At 49.1% G+C, this 19,444-nt stretch overlaps 1 protein-coding gene across 1 annotated transcript; it reads left to right on the top strand.

Moving 5' to 3' along the window:
- The first annotated feature begins 631 nt into the window (after positions 1-631).
- On the top strand, positions 632-16,753 carry LOC146755773 (E3 ubiquitin-protein ligase PHF7-like). The gene is made up of 9 exons (XM_085525302.1): positions 632-714; positions 1,042-1,133; positions 1,229-1,330; positions 14,617-14,741; positions 14,929-15,091; positions 15,188-15,294; positions 15,518-15,631; positions 15,757-15,875; positions 16,008-16,753. The coding sequence occupies exons 1-9, from the start codon at positions 663-665 to the stop codon at positions 16,724-16,726; spliced, it is 1,593 nt and encodes a 530-aa protein (XP_085381428.1). The 5' UTR covers positions 632-662; the 3' UTR covers positions 16,727-16,753.
- Positions 16,754-19,444: the final 2,691 nt, after the last annotated feature.

Here is a 19,444-nt window from a genome sequence, read left to right on the forward strand (position 1 = left end):
CACAACAAGTAGACTTTGCTGCTGTGTGCAGCCATAATCCTTTCAAGCATGCATGTCCACCATTTAAGCCACGCAAGGACCTGCCAAATCCATAATGAGTGAAGAAGAATGGCCTTTGACCACATGTAAAATACATGTCAGAGGTAGGTTACAGAAGAAAAGATATGTTGTTATTTTTTTAATGTGATTTTTATTAAAACATTCTGGATATGTCAGGAGGGTGCGTGAGTCACACAGTTCCTGTAGCAGCACAAACACATTTGGGCCCATCGGAGAAGAAATCAGGGAGAAGCCCAGCCCTTTAGTCTAGACACAGCCGACAGTGTCCTGCTTGGGTTCTGAGGGCCTTCACCTTCACCCCCCGGGCAGCGGCGACTCTGTCACAGTGGGTGGCAGGGAGCGGCCACTGTGACCCAGGCGCCTGCAAACAGAACAACCGTGGCCAAGCTCAGGCCCTGATTCAGTGCGACTTGGTGAGGTGCGGAGAGGGCAGGGACGAAGGGGCTGCCTGAGGCTGACAGTGGGAGGAGGGCTCCCACCCCTCAGAGGACTGAGCTGTAAACTCACCTTCATCCTGCTTCTCCCTCAGAGTTGGCAGAGGTGCGTGCGGAGGAGAAAGCCCAGCGCTGCCGGAGCTGAAACTCTGCAAGTGCTCGCTGACGATGCGCGCCACGTTCTCATGGATTCGGGACGCTCCCCGCTTGTGGGAACCTGGTGAGAGACAAGTATCCCTGTTAGCAGCAACCACGCTGCCAGGCACAGGCCTTATGATGCTCAGCCTGTGGCTAAGCGGGTAGGCAGGTGTGCTCTGGGACTCCCCAGCCACTGCAGGCAGGGCCCCTCTGCTCCTTGGCCTTGGGGGACCCGCTTGGCCTGTGGCTGCCTGCTGGGACCAATGGGCTCTCAATGCTCCGTTTCCCTGCACTGCCTTCAGCCCCATCCCTCATCCAGCAGGGCAGGCACAGTGCAGGCCCCTGGGGACAGCCCTCAGGGACACCTGGCCCTGCACCGTGCTCACTGCTTTTGCTCTCTCCTCTCCAGCATGCATGCTGTGCGGCCAGACCTATGCCGATCCGGACATCTGTGGGCCCAAGCAGCTGGAGTTTGGGATATGTGCTCATGTGTTCTGTATGGTGAGTTCCCCCGGGGCTCCCTCCTTTCGCCTTCCTCCAAGCAATGCTTCCTTCCTTTCTGTCCTCACACCATCCTGCTCTTTTCTCTTGAACAGGCATTTTCCAACGGCCTTTTCCAGCAGGCAAGAATTGTCGACAGAACGGCAGAGGTGACCCCAGAAGACGTCCAACGCGTAATCCAGGAAGCGGAGCACAAGGTGAGGACCTGACTGGAGCAGGCTGGTTTGGGCCAGGAGAGGCTCCTCAAGCTTAGCCTGGTCCTGAGGAAGCCTTCCCGGCCTGCATCCTGTGTCCTGAGCCCTGCCCAGAGGCAGGAGGTCCAGCAGCAAAGGCCCTGAGCTTGCTCCTGATGACGCTGCTCTGCTCCTGTCATGGTTTAATAATTTTGTAATTTTTGCTATCAGTATTCCACATCATAACATCATTTAAAGCATGAATAATTTTACTGAATCTGCAACTTACAGAAGAAGACTACATCTCCCAGGGAACAACACGATGGGTCACGGGACCTGGACTCTATATTAACTCTGTCGCAGAACAGACTGATGTCTTTCGAGTTCTGGCGTTCAGGGGAGTGTGTGGGAGCCTTCACCGTCTCGCCTAAATTTCACAGTAGGCCTCTCGGTTACGGGACTCATTCTCTCTCTTATTTTGTCTGATTCGTTAGCTCAATTTTCAATTATATTATATTATATTTTATTATCCTGTATTTCGATATAGTATTTAGTAAATAAGTGTGCCTCCTTAGATCGTTGCCGCTGTTTTCTTTTCCTAATTAACTTTTTCCTTTCGGCCCAGGGCCCCTCCGGGGCCCACGGCCCCTGTCACGGACGCAGGTGGATTTTTAGTTCAAACCGTGCATGGCACCCTCCAGTCCGAGCACAACGCTCTCCAGTCCGGGCATGGCACCCTCCAGTCCGAGCACAATGCTCTCCGGTCCAAGCACAACGCTCTCCAGTCCGAGCACAACGCTCTCCGGTCCGAGCACAACGCTCTCCGGTCCAAGCACAACGCTCTCCAGTCCGAGCACAACGCTCTCCAGTCCGAGCACAACGCTCTCCGGTCCGAGCACAATGCTCTCCAGTCCGAGCACGGCACTCTCCAGTCCGAGCACAACGCCCTCCAGACTGAGAATAGCTGCCCCCAGTCTGAGCGCGACATTCTCCCGTCGGAGCGTGACACCCTCCAGACTGATTACAACACCCTCCAGTCTGAGCACAACATCCTTCAGTCCGAATGTAACACCCTCCGATCTGAGCGAGATGTCCTCCGGTCCATGTACAGCGACCTCAAGGTTCAGTTCGATGCTATCAAGATCGATCGTAACAACCTCCAGACCATGTACGATGCCGTCCAATCTGAGCGCAACACTCTCCAGTTCAAACACGACGCGCTCGAGTCCAGGTTCGACACAATTCAGTCCAAGTACAACGCCCTCAGGGCTGAGTTCGACACCCTGGAGTTCGAGCGCGATCTCCTCCGATCCAAGCTATGCACCCTCCAGTCCAAGGGGAACATCCCCAAGTCTGAACCGTATGTACCACACCTTGACCAACTACCAGGGGCACCAGATACAATGTTGGTTGCCCCTGTAAGAGGGCGAAAAGTAAAACAATTTTCAACTCAGTTAGAGAAAATGCAGAAGGAGTTAGAAGAGCGGAGGGAGTTAGGAGAGCAGGACTCAGGAGAGCAGGGGGACTCAGGAGAGCAGGGGGACTCAGGAGAGCAGGGGGAGTCAGAAGACCAGAAGAAGTTGGAGGAGCAGAGGATGTTAGAGGGGTATAAGAAGATGTTAGAGGAGCAGAAGAAGTATGAGGAGCAGAGGAAGTTAGGAGAGAGGAAAAAGAAGGAGGGTTACCTAGAGGAAATAATACAAGAGTCAGAGTCAGATGAAGAAGAGGAGCCAAAAGTTAGATTTTCTTTACGAGAATTTCTCGAGTCCAAACTTATAGATGGGGCAGCCTCATCAACACAGTTACCACCATCAACACCTGGGACTCTTGATAGAGCAAAAGGTGAGCAAAGTATTACGACCATTATTGATAGATCTTTAAAACTGAGTGAAATTCAGGATCTAAGAAAGGATTACACACGTCAACCAAAAGAACATATGGTCACTTGGTTACTTCGATGCTGGGACAATGGTGCCAGCAGTGTGTGGCTTGATGGCAATGAAGCTCGCCAACTGGGTAGCATTTCCAGAGATGCACGTGTGGACAGAGGTATTGGCACATGCCAAGATCAGTCCTACACCCTCTGGAAGCGGATGTTGATAGCGGTAAGAGATAGATTCCCCTTTAAACGGGACTTGGAGCCTGAGAAAAGGAAATGGACTGATATAGAGAAAGGCATCCAAACTTTGAGAGAAAATGCTCTGGTGGAAATGCTATACAGCTCCCACTTCAACCGCAATGACCCGAACCAATTACATGATCCTGAGATAGTCCGTGTACCACGACAAATGTGGCGTGACTTTACAAGGGCTGCTCCAGAAAAGCATGCCAGTGCGCTTGCATTAGTATATGGCCAAGGGGAAAGGAAACCCCTTGTTAATGAACTAATTGCTAAACTTCAGGAGCTTGAATTATTTATAAGCACTACAGAAGTTAATCGTTATACTTCAGCCATTGTCAAAATAGCTGAAAGGTTAAACAGAATGGAGGGAACACAAAATGAAATTATTGACATGTTGACTAACATGCCTGATGTAGATGGATCCATGGTGGTACCAGATGATGGGGACCAGGATTCCCACGATTGCCTATTGAAAAAGCTAAACAACATGAGTTCCTCTCGACCCGTATCATCGAAAATCTCAACCATAAAAAAGAGAGGTCCTCATATTCAAGCAAATGACAACGATAAGACCATACGTTTTGCTTTGTTGTATTTCTTGAGTAATCATGGGGAGGATATAAAGAGGTGGTATAATTCATCCACTTCTGCACTTCAGGCACGAGTGAAAGAATTACAGTACAAAACAACCACCAAGGCGAACTCTTCCAAAAGGGGGAAAGTTCCAGTTGCTGCAAGCCACCGAGGTAAACAATAGAGGGGCCCTGCCCCCAGCCAGGGGGGGGAAAGGGACAACAGAGTATACTGGACTGTGTGGATTAAGTGGCCTGGCACATCTCAACCACAGAAATATAAAGCCTTGGTGGACACTGGTGCACAGTGCACCCTAATGCCCTCAAGTCACCAAGGGACACAACCAATATATATCCATGGAGTGACTGGGGGTTCTCAAGAATTGACTATGTTGGAGGCCGAAATAAGCCTCACTGGTAAAAACTGGCAAAAACACCCTATTGTGACTGGTCCAGAGGCTCCATGTATACTGGGAATCGATTACCTTAGGATGGGACATTTTAAGGATCCCAAGGGGTATCGATGGGCCTTTGGGATAGCTGCTGTAAACACAAACGGTGTTAAGCAGCTGTCAACTTTACCTGGTCTGTCAGATGATCCTTCTGCTGTGGGGTTGCTCCAGGTAAAAGACCAAGTGGTACCAATTGCCACCAAAGTGGTTCACAGACGGCAGTACCGCACCAATAGGGACTCATTGCTCCCCATTCACAAGCTAATTCGCCAATTAGAAAATCAGGGAGTGATTAGCAAAACTCACTCGCCTTTTAACAGCCCCATATGGCCAGTGCGTAAAACCAGTGGGGAATGGAGGCTGACGGTAGATTACCGTGGCCTGAATGAAGTCACACCTCCATTAAGTGCTGCTGTACCAGACATGCTAGAACTCCAGTATGAATTGGAGTCAAAAGAAGCTAGGTGGTATGCCACCATTGACATTGCTAATGCCTTCTTTTCCATCCCATTGGCTGCAAAATGTAGGCCACAGTTTGCTTTTACCTGGAGAGGTATTCAGTATACCTGGAACCGTTTACCTCAGGGGTGGAAGCACAGCCCAACAATTTGCCATGGATTGATCCAAGCTGTTTTGGAACAGGGTAATGCTCCTGAGCACTTGCAGTATATTGATGATATTGTAGTGTGGGGCCATACAGCAGCAGAGGTTTTCCAGAAAGGAAAACAGATAATCCAAATTCTTTTGCAAGCTGGTTTTGCCATTAAGAGCAGCAAGGTGAAGGGGCCTGCCCAGGAAATCCAGTTCTTAGGTATAAAATGGCAAGATGGACGTCGTCACATCCCAGCGGATGTGATTGACAAAATCACTGCTATGTCTCCGCCCACCAACAAAACAGAGACCCAATCTTTTCTGGGAGTAGTGGGCTTTTGGAGAATGCATGTCCCAAACTACAGCCACATAGTGAGCCCCCTCTATCAGGTAACACGGAAGAAGAATAATTTCTCATGGGGTCCTGAGCAGCAGCAGGCTTTTGAGCAGGTAAAACAAGAGATAGCCCGTGCCGTGGCCTTGGGGCCAGTACGGACGGGACAGGATGTGAAGAACATCCTCTACACTGCTGCTGGAGAGAAAGGTCCCACTTGGAGTTTGTGGCAAAGAGCCTCAGGAGAGACCCGAGGCCGACCCCTGGGATTCTGGAGTCGAGCATATAAAGGGTCTGAGGAGCGCTACACTCCGACTGAGAAGGAGATCTTAGCCGTGTATGAGGGGGTTCGGGCTGCTTCTGAAGTAGTTGGGACAGAGGTTCAGCTTCTTCTAGCACCTCGCTTGCCAGTAATAAACTGGATGTTTAAAGGACAGGTTCCCTCCACCCATCATGCTACTGATGCCACTTGGAGTAAGTGGATTTCATTAATTACTCAACGAGCTCGAATGGGAAAACTCAGCCGTCCTGGAATTCTAGAAGTGATCATGGACTGGCCTGAGAGTAAAAAAATTGAAAAACCACCTACAGAAGAGGTATCACGTGCTAAAGAGGCACCACCATACAATGAGCTACCAGAAAACGAAAAGAAATTTGCCCTATTCACAGATGGATCATGTCGTATTGTAGGGAAGCATCGCAGATGGAAAGCTGCTGTATGGAGCCCCACACGACAAGTTGCAGAGGCCACTGAAGGTAAAGGAGAATCAAGTCAATTCGCAGAGGTAAAGGCTGTTCAGCTGGCTTTAGATGTGGCTGAACGGGAGAGGTGGCCAATGCTTCATCTTTATACTGATTCATGGATGGTGGCAAATGCCTTATGGGGGTGGTTGCAACAGTGGGAAGATGATAATTGGCAACGAAAGGGTAAACCTGTTTGGGCTGCTGAACTGTGGAAAGACATTGCTGCCCGAATAAGGAACATTGTTGTAAAGGTGCGCCATGTAGATGCTCATGTGCCTAAAAGTAAGGCTACTGAAGAACATAAAAATAACCATCAGGTTGATCGAGCTGCTAAAATTGAGGTGGCTCAAATAGACTTGGACTGGCAGAACAAGGGTGAATTATTCCTAGCTCGGTGGGCCCACGAGACTTCAGGTCATCAAGGAAGGGATGCGACATACAAGTGGGCCAGAGACCGAGGGGTGGACTTAACTATGGACGCTATTGCTCAAGTTATTCATGATTGTGAAACATGTGCCATAATTAAACAAGCCAAGAGGATGAAACCTTTTTGGGGGGAAGGGCGATGGCAAAAGTATAAATATGGAGAGGCATGGCAGGTTGATTATATCACCTTGCCACGATCTCGCAATGGTAAGCGTTATGTACTCACCATGGTGGAAGCAACCACTGGGTGGCTTGAAACATACGCAGTACCCCATGCTACCGCCCGAAGCACCATATTAGGGTTGGAAAAGCAAATCCTGTGGCGGCATGGCACTCCAGAAAGAATTGAATCAGATAATGGGACTCATTTCAAAAATTCTCTTGTAACCACTTGGGCCAAAAATCATGGCATTGAGTGGATTTACCATATTCCCTATCATGCACCAGCTTCTGGTAAGATTGAACGATTTAATGGGTTGTTGAAAACTATGTTGAAAGCAATGGGTGGTGGAACGTACAAAAACTGGGAGAACCATTTAGCAGAAGCCACCTGGTTGGTCAACACTCGAGGATCTAGTAATCGTAATGGTCCTAACCAATCCATCTCCCTACGTACCGTGGAGGGAGATAAGGTTCCTGTAGTACACATAAAAAGTGTGTTGGGAAAAACAGTTTGGGTCCTTCCAGCGTCTGGAAAGGGCAAACCTCTCCGGGGTACTGTCTTTGCCCAGGGACCTGGGTGCACGTGGTGGGTGATGGACAAAAATGGGAATGTCCAATGTGTACCACAAGGGAATTTGATGTTGGGGGAGTGCAGCCAATGATTTTTTCCTGTATATATATAGGTAGAGTCTCAGAAAATATTTCAATTAGGTACAGAATAGTTCAATTAGGTATAGGACTTAAGATAGAGTGGATTAATGTTAAGGAAACACTTTTCTCTATATACCTTAATTAGGCATTCTGTAAGCAAGTTTTCCATCTGGACTCTATATCGTGCACTGGCCATGCATGTGTAGAGCACACATGGAAAGAAGTATAAGTCAAAAGGGAATCTGCTGTGGTGGCTGGGAAAGGATGAGTGCACCTTGATGTGGGGGACGCCCTACTAGCACTGCCTTTCCCCTCTACCGCTGACGTGTTTTCCTTTTCTGGCAGTTTTGCCATTTTCTCAAAAATAATAAATAGTAGGTTAGGTTATAGAGTTTTGTTCTCAACTTAGGGATTTGTATGGAATAAATATAAATTGTTGAGGAAAATAAGGTTGCTGATTATTCACAATTATACATATGAGTGTATATGTATGTATAAACATAATGTAATGATGTAGAATAAGGGGTGGAATGTCATGGTTTAATAATTTTGTAATTTTTGCTATCAGTATTCCACATCATAACATCATTTAAAGCATGAATAATTTTACTGAATCTGCAACTTACAGAAGAAGACTACATCTCCCAGGGAACAACACGATGGGTCACGGGACCTGGACTCTATATTAACTCTGTCGCAGAACAGACTGTCACGGGTTACTTAGATTTACCTATGCCCGTGACAGGGGAAGCCACCCCGTGGGCCCCCCTGTTGTTCTCTGGGATATGTAGTCTTCTTCTGTGGACTGCACATTCAATAGAAGTATCCATACTTTACATGATGTTATGATGTGGAATACTGATACTGATAGCAAAATTACAAAACCATGACATTCCACCCCTTATTCTACATTATTACATCATGGTAAATATATATATACATATATATACACGTATGTAAAATTATGATAGCAGTAGAATTACATGTAACATAACTAAATGTACAACTATAATAACTAAAATACACTACACATGCAAACATATATACATATAAATACATAAAATTATTGACTGCACTCCCCCAGCATCAAATTCCCTTGTGGTACACATTGAACATCCCCATCCTTCTGCATTACCCACCAAGTGCACCCAGGTCCCTGGGCAAAGACAGTTCCACGGATAGGTTTGCCCTTTCCAGAAGCTGGAAGGACCCAAACAGCTTTTCCCAACATGTTCTTTACATGTACAACAGGGACCTTATCTCCTTCTACAGTGTGTAGGGGGCTAGATTGACTAGGACCATCACGATTGACAGATCCTCTAGTATTCACCAACCAAGTGGCTTCTGCCAGATTCTTCTCCCAGTGCTTAAATGTTCCGCCACCCATTGCTTTCAACATAGTTTTCAACAACCCATTATATCGTTCAATTTTACCAGAAGCTGGTGCATGGTAGGGAATATGATAAATCCACTCAATGCCATGATCTTTGGCCCAAGTATTTATAAGGGAATTTTTAAAATGTGTCCCATTATCAGATTCAATTCTTTCTGGGGTGCCATGTCGCCACAGGACTTGTTTCTCAAGACCTAATATGGTGTTTCGAGCAGTTGCATGGGGTACTGCGTATGTTTCAAGCCACCCAGTGGTTGCCTCTACCATGGTGAGTACATAACACTTACCACTGCGAGATCGTGGCAAGGTGATATAATCAACCTGCCACGCCTCCCCATATTTATACTTTTGCCACCGCCCTTCCTCCCAGAGAGGTTTCATCCTTCTGGCTTGTTTAATTATGGCACATGTTTCACAATCATGAATAATCTGCGCAATAGCGTCCATGGTTAAGTCCACCCCTCGGTCTCTGGCCCACTTATATGTCGCGTCTCTTCCTTGATGACCTGAGGTCTCATGAGCCCATCGAGCTAGAAATAATTCACCCTTATTCTGCCAGTCCAAGTCAATTTGAGCCACCTCAATTTTGGCAGCTTTATCTACCTGATGGTTGTTTTGTTGTTCTTCAGTAGCCCGACTTTTGGGCATATGTGCATCCACATGACGCACCTTTACAACCATATTCTTTGTTCGGGCAGCAATGTCCTTCCATAATTCAGCGGCCCAAACAGATTTACCCTTCCGTTGCCAGTTGTTTTGTTCCCACCTCTGTAACCACCCCCATAAGGCATTTGCCACCATCCATGAGTCAGTATAAAGATACAGCATTGGCCACCTCTCCCGTTCAGCAACATCTAAGGCCAGCTGGACAGCTTTTACCTCTGCAAACTGACTTGATTCTCCCTTACCTTCGGTGGCCTCTGCAACCTGTCGTGTGGGGCTCCACACAGCAGCTTTCCATTTGCGATGCTTCCCTACAATGCGACATGATCCGTCTGTGAATAGGGCATATTTCTTTTCATTTTCTGGTAATTCGTTGTATGGTGGGGCCTCTTTAGCACGTGATACCTCTTCTGCTGGTGATGTTCCAAACCTTTTATCTTCAGGCCAGTCCATGATTACCTCTAGGATTCCTGGACGATTGAGGTTTCCCATTCGCGCTCGCTGTGTAATCAGCGTAATCCACTTGCTCCAGGTGACATCGGTAGCATGATGAGTGGAGGGAACCTGTCCTTTGAACATCCAGTTCAGCACTGGCAGTCGAGGTGCCAAAAGGAGCTGTGTTTCAGTCCCGACTACTTCGGAAGCAGCCCGAACCCCCTCATACGCGGCTAAGATCTCCTTCTCAGTTGGAGTGTAGCACTCTTCAGACCCCTTATATGATCGACTCCAGAATCCCAGGGGTCGGCCTCGGGTCTCTCCTGAGGCTCTTTGCCACAAACTCCAAGTGGGGCCTTTCTCTCCAGCAGCAGTATAGAGGATGTTCTTTACATCCTGTCCAGTCCGTACTGGCCCCAGTGCTACAGCTCGGGCTATCTCTTGTTTAATCTGTTCAAAAGCCTGCTGCTGCTCAGGGCCCCATGCAAAATCGTTCTTCTTCCGCGTCACCTGATAAAGGGGGCTTACAATGAGGCTGTAGTTTGGAATGTGCATCCTCCAAAAGCCTACTGCACCCAGGAAAGATTGTGTCTCTTTCTTGCTAGTTGGTGGAGACATGGCAGTGATTTTGTCGATCACATCTGTTGGGATGTGACGACGTCCATCCTGCCACTTTATACCTAAGAACTGAATTTCCTGGGCAGGTCCTTTTACTTTGCTTCGCTTAATAGCAAAGCCGGCTTGTAGAAGAATTTGGATGATCTGCTCTCCTTTTGTGAAAACCTCTTCTGCTGTATCACCCCACACAACAATGTCATCAATGTACTGCAGGTGTTCAGGAGCACCACCTTGTTCCAGTACAGTTTGGACCAACCCATGGCAAATGGTTGGGCTGTGTTTCCACCCCTGGGGCAAACGGTTCCAAGTATACTGAATGCCCCTCCAGGTGAAGGCAAACTGTGGCTTACATTCTGCAGCCAAAGGAATAGAGAAGAAGGCATTGGCAATGTCAATGGTGGCATACCATTTGGCTGCTTTTGACTCCAGCTCGTACTGGAGTTCCAACATGTCCGGCACAGCAGCGCTCAATGGGGGTGTGACCTCATTCAGGCCACGGTAGTCTACTGTCAGCCTCCATTCTCCACTGGCTTTACGCACTGGCCATATGGGACTGTTAAAAGGTGAGTGAGTTTTACTGATCACTCCCTGATTCTCCAACTGGCGAATCAAATCATGAATGGGGAGCAAGGAATCCCTGTTGGTGCGATACTGCCGTCTGTGCACTGTCTTTGTAGCAATCGGTACCTGCTGCTCTTTTACTCGTAGCAGCCCCACAACAGACGGGTCCTCTGACAGGCCAGGCAAAACAGACAGCTGCTTAATGTTGTCCATATCTACAGCAGCTATCCCAAAGGCCCATCGATACCCCTTAGGATCCTTGAAATGCCCCCTTCTGAGGTAATCAATACCCAGTATACATGGAGCCCCTGGGCCAGTCACAATAGGATGTTTTTGCCAGTCTTTGCCAGTGAGGCTTATTTCAGCCTCCAGCACAGTCAATTCTTGAGAGCCCCCAGTCACTCCAGAAATATGGATTGATTCTGTCCCTTCATGACTGGAGGGCATTAGGGTGCACTGTGCACCGGTATCCACCAGCGCCTTATATTCCTGTGGTTCTGATGTGCCAGGCCATCGAATCCACACAGTCCAATAAACTCTATTATCCCTTTCCCTCCCCTGACTGAGGGCAGGGCCCCTCTATTGGTTACCTGTGATGACTGGAGCAACTCCACTGGTGGTTGGTATGTCTAGTAGTTCTTTCACCCGTGCTCGTAGTGCAGAAGTGGGCTTATCATGCCACTTCCTCATGTCTTCTCCACGGTCACGTAGGTAGCGCCACATGGAAACACGCGGTGCAATCGTACTGTTGTTCTTTGCTCGAGCTGGGAAGCGTGTGCGTTTAACAGCTGAGACTTTTGATGATGCAGGTGAGGAGTAGGACTGGAATACTTTGATCAGATCCTTCATTAGACCTGGTGGCCCGTATGAGGATTGACCTTCATCAGTTGTTTCTGATACTATTACGGGATCATCATTACGATTAGTTGATGGAAACAATTTCTTGCACATTTCATCTACTCGGTTTTCTAGCCGTGAGATGGCAGAAACTGCGGCATGCAGTTGAGGGAGCTGCTGATCAGTGGTTTGAAGCATTATAATCAGCTCAACAACTCGGGGCCATCTGTCCACAAACCCTTTAGAACCTGTTACCAATGACTGTGCCATTCTCTCTGGTGCTGTACTTGTGATTTTCTGCCACATGTCAGGATCGGCCCTCACTCTCTCAGGGTCAAGTTCGCTTGGATCAGGGCTGTACAACATTTTCGCCATGGCCAGTTCCCTCAGGCGCTGAATACCTTTTTGGACGGTATTCCAACTATCAAATTTGGGCTTCAAAGCATCCTTATAGGGGTACCTTTCTCTCACGGCTTCTAACAGCCGCAACCAGAGAGTGGCAGCTCCATCCGAACATCTGCTAATCCCTCTGTCGATACCTGCATCTTGGGCAATGTTTCCTAGTTGGCGAGCTTCATTACCATCTAGAGACAAGCTGTTGGCCCCGTTGTCCCAGCAGCGAAGCAACCAAGCAAGGATACCTTCATCTTGACGCCGTGTGAACTCCTTTCTTGAGCCTTGGATTTCAGTCAGCTTCAGAGGTCGACAATAGGTGATTTCCTCCTCATCATCAGTCTCTTCTTCATGCCTCTTGGTTTTTGCCTTTGCTTTTTTCGGTTCTGCTCCATGCCCGGCACCTGGGTCTTCTGCAGCCCCCCCCTGTGCTTCTCCTTCTTTTCGTTCTAGACGCGTGGACACCCGTTTCCATTTCTTGCCTTCCACAGGGGCAACTGATATTGCTACTGATGCCTCCTGTGACTGATCAGAATTAACTTGGGCTTGAATCTCAGATCGGAAACTCTCTCTCTCCAGAATAGTATGATACAAAGCACGGTATGCATAAGCCAAACCCCACATAAGGTTTACCTCCTTAGATCTCTGACCCAAATACTCACTTAATTTCTTAGGGTCCCTTAGGTGTTCAAGAGTGAAATCCCATGACACTGCGGGTCCCCATGCTTCCAAGACTTTTCCTAAACCTTTCCATATTCCCTGCCAGTCATCATTCTCTGGTTCTGGAGGAGACTTCCGCATAGAACGAATGCATAGGAACATATATGCATTCATTAATAGTGATAACATGGATGCAAGTATGAACCCTATCTCAGTTATTGAAAGGCGTGTGGAAATCTGAGAGTACAACCTAAATAAAAAGGGTTTTTTTAGCCTGTACAATGAATTAAACATGGTGGTGTTTGTAAAATTGCCTGTTCCATCTGGGATGCAAGTACTTGTAAGATTCGCAATTCCATCTGGGATGCAAGTGTTTGTAAGATTCACAATTCCATCTGGGATGTAGGTGCCAAAATTCTGACCATACCACATCTCATAAAAGTACCAGGCAGGTGTCTCCATCAGTATCCACCTTATTAGGCTATATACCTGCACAATTCCACAACACCAAATTATGGTGTTAATAGTTGACCAATACTTTAAGAAGATCATAATTGCTTTCAATCCCTTAAACAGAGCAACTGGGATGAAGAGTGGATTCATAGCTGGCAGGCTCTGTAAAAGTCAGAGCTAGCTAGCTTTGCTCTAAGGGAGAAAGAAATCCCTTTGTTTTCTACACAAAAGTTAGATAGCAGTGCTGAGAATGTACAGCAGCCCTTAATGTTGACAATTTGTCTGGTATTTCAAGGTCACGTTCTCAGTGAGCAGCTACGAAAAGATAACACTCCCCTAACGAAGCTCTTTAAGAGTAAAGAGAGAGTTGTTCTAAAAGCTAAAAAGCTCTATGCCCGCATTCTCCACCAAAAAATCTGTCACGGGTTACTTAGATTTACCTATGCCCGTGACAGGGGAAGCCACCCCGTGGGCCCCCCTCCCGGGGCCCGGAAAGGAGGGGGAAAAAGGGAGTGGGATAAAACAGCGACAATCTAAGGAGGAAAAACTTATTTTACTAAATATGATGCCGAAATACAAGATAACACAATATAATATAATTGAGGCTAACAAATTGAACGAAACAGAGAGAGAGAGTCCCCGAAAACCGAGAGGCCTACTGTGAACTCTAGGCGACACGGCTGGAACGCTTCCCACTCTCCGAGAAGTTCGAGAGAAGAAGAAGGGCACTCCAGCCTGGGAACGAGATTATACAGCGTCCTGGTCCCGTGACTTATCATTAACCCTGTTGTTCTCTGGGATATGTAGTCTTCTTCTGTGGACTGCACATTCAATAGAAGTATCCATACTTTACATGATGTTATGATGTGGAATACTGATACTGATAGCAAAATTACAAAACCATGACACAGACTGATGTCTTTCGAGTTCTGGCGTTCAGGGGAGTGTGTGGGAGCCTTCACCGTCTCGCCTAAATTTCACAGTAGGCCTCTCGGTTACGGGACTCATTCTCTCTCTTATTTTGTCTGATTCGTTAGCTCAATTTTCAATTATATTATATTATATTTTATTATCCTGTATTTCGATATAGTATTAAGTAAATAAGTGTGCCTCCTTAGATCGTTGCCGCTGTTTTCTTTTCCTAATTAACTTTTTCCTTTCGGCCCAGGGCCCCTCCGGGGCCCACGGCCCCTGTCACGGACGCAGGTGGATTTTTAGTTCAAACCGTGACAGCTCCTTCCAGCACTGCTTCATTTGTGGCGAACTGGGGGCCCCCATCACCTGTGCAGAGACGGGCTGTGAACAGAGTTTCCATCTGTCCTGTACCCGGCAGGGTGAATGTGTCACCCAGTACTTTGGAGAGTACAGGTAAGGGCTGCCAGGCCTCACCTGAGCCTACAACCCCTGCTTTCAATACAAGCCAAGAAAGTGAGGAACCTGCTGTGACACCTCTCAGCAGCCTGCAGAGCCAGGGCCAAGGCCCAGGGCTCCTTCCTGTTCTTCTGCCCCACTTGCAGCTCTCCTCACCTTGCTTGTCCCTTCTGTCTTCCCCCAGTTCATTCTGCCAGCAGCACAGCCCTAAGCAGGCTGCGGAGGCGGCTCCAGAGCAGAATACCAACTGCATTATCTGCATGGAGCCAGTGGAGGACAAGAAGTCCTACCTCACCCTGGTGTGCCCAGCCTGCAAGCACGCCTGGTTCCACCGGGCCTGCATCCAGGTAGGAGCCCTCTCCTCAAACAGCGGGCAAGAAGCAGCGGGCTGCCAACAGCACCCGAGCCTGCTCCCACTCCCACTGACTGTGTTTCTGCTACAGGGACAGGCCATCCGTGCAGGCGTCAACTGCTTTCAGTGCCCCCTCTGCAGAGATACGGATGCCTTTCTATCCGACATGCTTGTCATGGGCATCCGAATCCCACTCAGGTTGGTGTTTTTCTTCTGGCTCTTGAGACATGAGGGCACCAGAGCTGCACCTGCCCAGGGAGTGCTCACGCAGGCAAAGCCCTAGGCTGCCCATGAACCCTGGCTGCCCTCAGTCTTACAGAGAAGCTGGAAATGGGATTGGGGTAGAAGAACAGTGCTGCTCTGGGTCAGCCTTAGTCCAGGGGCAGTGGGAGCTCATCACGTATTCTCCATTCTCTGGCAGCGGGCCAACGTGGGAGGATGACAACGCATACGCATCGCTGGGATTGAGACACGAGCGCTGCGATGCCAGTGATTGCCTTTACCCACTAGGCAGGGAGCAGGCAGAGGGAGAGGGGTGAGTTACCTCAGCAGCCCTCTGGGGCTACACATGGGATCTCAGCCTCACCACAGGCTATCGGAACGAGCATCCTTGGCTCAGCTGCCTTTGTCCTCACAGACACAACCCGTTTGTTTCTCCAGGCCCTGGGAGCTGCTCCTGTGCAGCTCTTGTGCTGCGGAAGGCACTCACCGGCGCTGCTCCTACCTGAGCAATGACGCAGATGCTTGGGAGTGCAAAGCCTGTGCTGGTGTGGGCACCGGTAAGAAGCAAATAGCCAGGCGGGGGGCAGGCAAGGCCTGACAGTGGGTGCATGGGGCAGCCTGGCCAGAGACTCTCTGGCCACAACAGGGCAAGAGGTCCATCCTGCTGACTTTCCTGCCTCTGCTTACAGCCTCCAGTGTAAACTCAGAGGTCACCGGCCCCAGCACTCTCAGCCAGCGTGGACTGCTGCCATCCCACGACTCCACAGTTCCTGAGAGCAGCAGCTCCAGCACTGCCAGCCAGGCAGCAACAGGGCCTGTTCACAGTTCCCAGGTGCCTGAGAGCGGCAGCCAGTCCAGCCAGCCCGGGACAGCCCAAATGGATGAAGACATCCATAATCATCCCCGAGGTTGCCATGGGAGCAGCCATGCTGACAGATGCCCCACAACATCATCCAGGCAGAGGGCATCATGGTCCTCAAGGGCTTCCCTGGCAGTTGGCAGCTGCAGGTCCAGACTGGGTGAGCGGACTCGGACACGAAGCCACACTCCAATACAATCTCAGGTCCTGGATTCCCACAGCCATCCCCGGAGGCTCGCCCGGAGGAGCCAGGCACCAGCTGCAAGGGCTGAGAGTGGCTCCCAACACTACACCAGAAGGGGAGCACTGCGGCCATCAGGGGATTCCCCAGCGGCTGGTCGCAGAAGACAGACCAGGCAGCAGGCCCAGACACGAAGCCGCTCCCCTGTGGAACGTCGGCCTGCAGAATCCCGGGGCCAGCTCCATAGACACCAAAGGAGCCAGTCCAGGCGACGAGGGCCAGCCCAGGTGCAAAGCCGCACCTGGGGACGTCAGGCTGAGAATGCCCACAGCCAGCCCCAAAGATGCCGCAGAAGTAGGCGAACGTGACCAACACATGTTAGCTCTGGTCCTCAGAGGCCAGCACAATAAAAACTGAAGATCTTATACACATTTCTCAGTGAGGTTCTTGTACGCTTTTCACAAGGTAGCATGTGCCTGGGGCTGGAAGCACAGGGTTGTGTTCTCCCAGGCACCTATCCCCCCATACCTTCCTTCCCATCCCTGGGTCTAGGCAGTGCTGGGTTCCAGCCCCAGCTCCACTGGGGCTCAGTATCTCCAGTGCCCACAGGTCAAGGCCGTGATAGAAGGGGCAGCTCTGTTCTGGTGGTGCTTCTGGCCTTGGGGCTGTCACTGCATTCATGGCATGAAAGTTGCCTCCCATACCACCCCACCAGCCAGCTGTGGGCTTGGCCAGTGCCTGCCTGTACTCTACTCATGCAATGGCATTGCTGCAATGGCAGCAGGTCTGAGTGGTGGTTCTGCTTTGGGGATGCTACAGTGTGTCGAGTGCCTGAACCACTAAGTTCTGTACCAAAGTCATTTTTATGCTTCCCATATGAGTCCTTTAGGCTTGCTTCAGGTACACCCGGGCTCCGTCTCCAGGCAGAGGAGCCAGTTTATTCTCAGCCTTTTGGCAGAGAGGAGGTGTTGCAGCCTCTGATGATCTTCGTGGCCCTCTTCCAATGTCCTTGTGATGGATGCCCCGGAACTGGGTGCAGTATACCCACAAGAGCGGAGTAGAGGAGCAGAATCCTCTACTACTCTGTTGTTCCTGTATGAACACTACAGCTGATAACACTTCTTGTATATACAATGGCCACCCATCACCTTCTTGATGCAGCTGTCTGCAGAAATATCCCATGGGCCTGAAATATCTTCCATGAGCCAGTGTGTTCTTTTAGCACGTCCAGAACAGGGTGACACCTTCCGTGCACGTGTCAGTCAAAAGGCTTTTCGAGATTTGAAACGTTAGAGCTGCTTTCAATTGAATAAAGGCAGTTTGCCGTTCTAGGTTCCATTCCAAGAATTCTCCTTCTCCTTTATCGGCTTAAGCTCACAAAGGTTTAATGCTCAGTCCGTAACTTGTTATTCTTCATCTACACCATCCTGCTACACCTATCTTAAGAAAGCGTGCCATTCCTGTTTTGAGTTTGGCTCTGTTGGTTGATGCATTGCCTCCTTTCTCTCAGTCCCCAGGTTTTGGTTTCCTTGAGTGATGATACAACATACATACATCACAGGCTGGGATTTCTTCTTTGGTGAAGAAGAATTGTTTTGGGCTGCATATAATACACGTAATGTATCCAGTGTACTCAACCAACAGATTCTTTATGTTTTCATTGAAATACCTTCAAAAGAGAGAGCAACAAAAGATATAATAATAGTGGGAGACAATAACCTGTTCCTTGTGAAACTAATGCATCGGTCTACTTTGATGGAAGTGGTTACTTGTGTCTGTCTATGACGAAGTGATGGCATTGATTGACGAAGGGAAGGCGACCGATGTAATTTACCTGGACTTGAGCAAGGCCTTTAACACGGTTCCCTCACTGAATCCTCATCTCCAATTTGGAGGGATGTGGATTTGATGGGAGAATCACTTGATGGATAAGAAAGTGGTTGAAAGGCTGCAGACAGAGGGTGGTGATCAATGGCTCTATGTCCAGGTGGGGGCCAGTAACAAGTTGCATCCCCCAGGGATCTGTCCTGAGACCGGTTTTCTTTAACATCTCTATCAATGACATCTACGATGGAATGGAGTGCGCTCACAGCAAGTTTGCTGATGACACCAAGCTGAGCGATGTGGTGGACATGGAGGAAGGAAGGGATGCCATTCAGAGGGACCTTGACAGGCTTGAAAGGTGGGCCCGGGTAAACCTAATGAGGTTCTACATGGCAAAGTGCAAAGTTCTCCACTTGGGCTGGAAGAACCCCAGACACCTGTAAAGACTGGGGGGAGCAGTCCTTGAGAGCAGCTCGGCAGAGAAAGACCTGGGGGTCCTGATAGATGAGAAAATTAACATGAGTCAGCAGTGTGCTCTTGCAGTTTGGAAAGCAAATGGGATCCTAGGCTCCATCAGGAGAGGGGTGGCCAGCAGGGATAGGGAGGTGATTGTCCCTCTCTACTCTGCTCTTGTGAGGCCCCATCTGCAATACTGTGTCCAGGTATGGAGCTCTCAGTACAAGAAAGACATAGAGCTGTTGGAGAGGGTCCAGAGGAGGGCCATGAGGATGGTCAGGGGGCTGGAGCACCTGTCCTATGAGGACAGGCTGAGGGAGCTGGGCTTGTTCAGCCTGGAGAAAAGAAGACTGCAGGGTGACCTCACTGCAGCCTTTCAGTACCTGAAGGGTACCTATAAACAGGGAGGGAGAAAACTCTTTGAAAGGACTGATAATAGTAGGACAAGGGGAAATGGTTTTAAGTGGAAAAAAGGGAAGATTTAGGTTGGATGTTAGGGGTAAGTTCTTTACTAGGAGAGTGGTGAGGTCCTGGAAAAGGCTTCCCAGGGATGTTGTGGATGACCCGTCGGTGGAGGTGTTCAAGGCCAGGTTGGATGGGGCCTTGGGCAACCTAATCTAGTAAACATGGAAGATTGGTGGCCCTGCCGGGCAGGGGTGTTGGAGTTTCATGATCCTTGAAGTCCCTTCCAACCCGGGTCATTCTGTGATACTATTACAGTTCTTAGGGAGGTCTCAAGGAGTTGTTGGTCAGAGATCTTTGATGAGATTTTACTCTCTCTGTGGCTCATTCTTGAAAATAGATCC

The sequence above is a fragment of the Coturnix japonica genome, chromosome 30, assembly GCF_054131305.1.
Source record: "Coturnix japonica strain WE chromosome 30, WE-NBRP24, whole genome shotgun sequence".
Classification (NCBI taxonomy): Eukaryota; Metazoa; Chordata; class Aves; order Galliformes; family Phasianidae; genus Coturnix; species Coturnix japonica.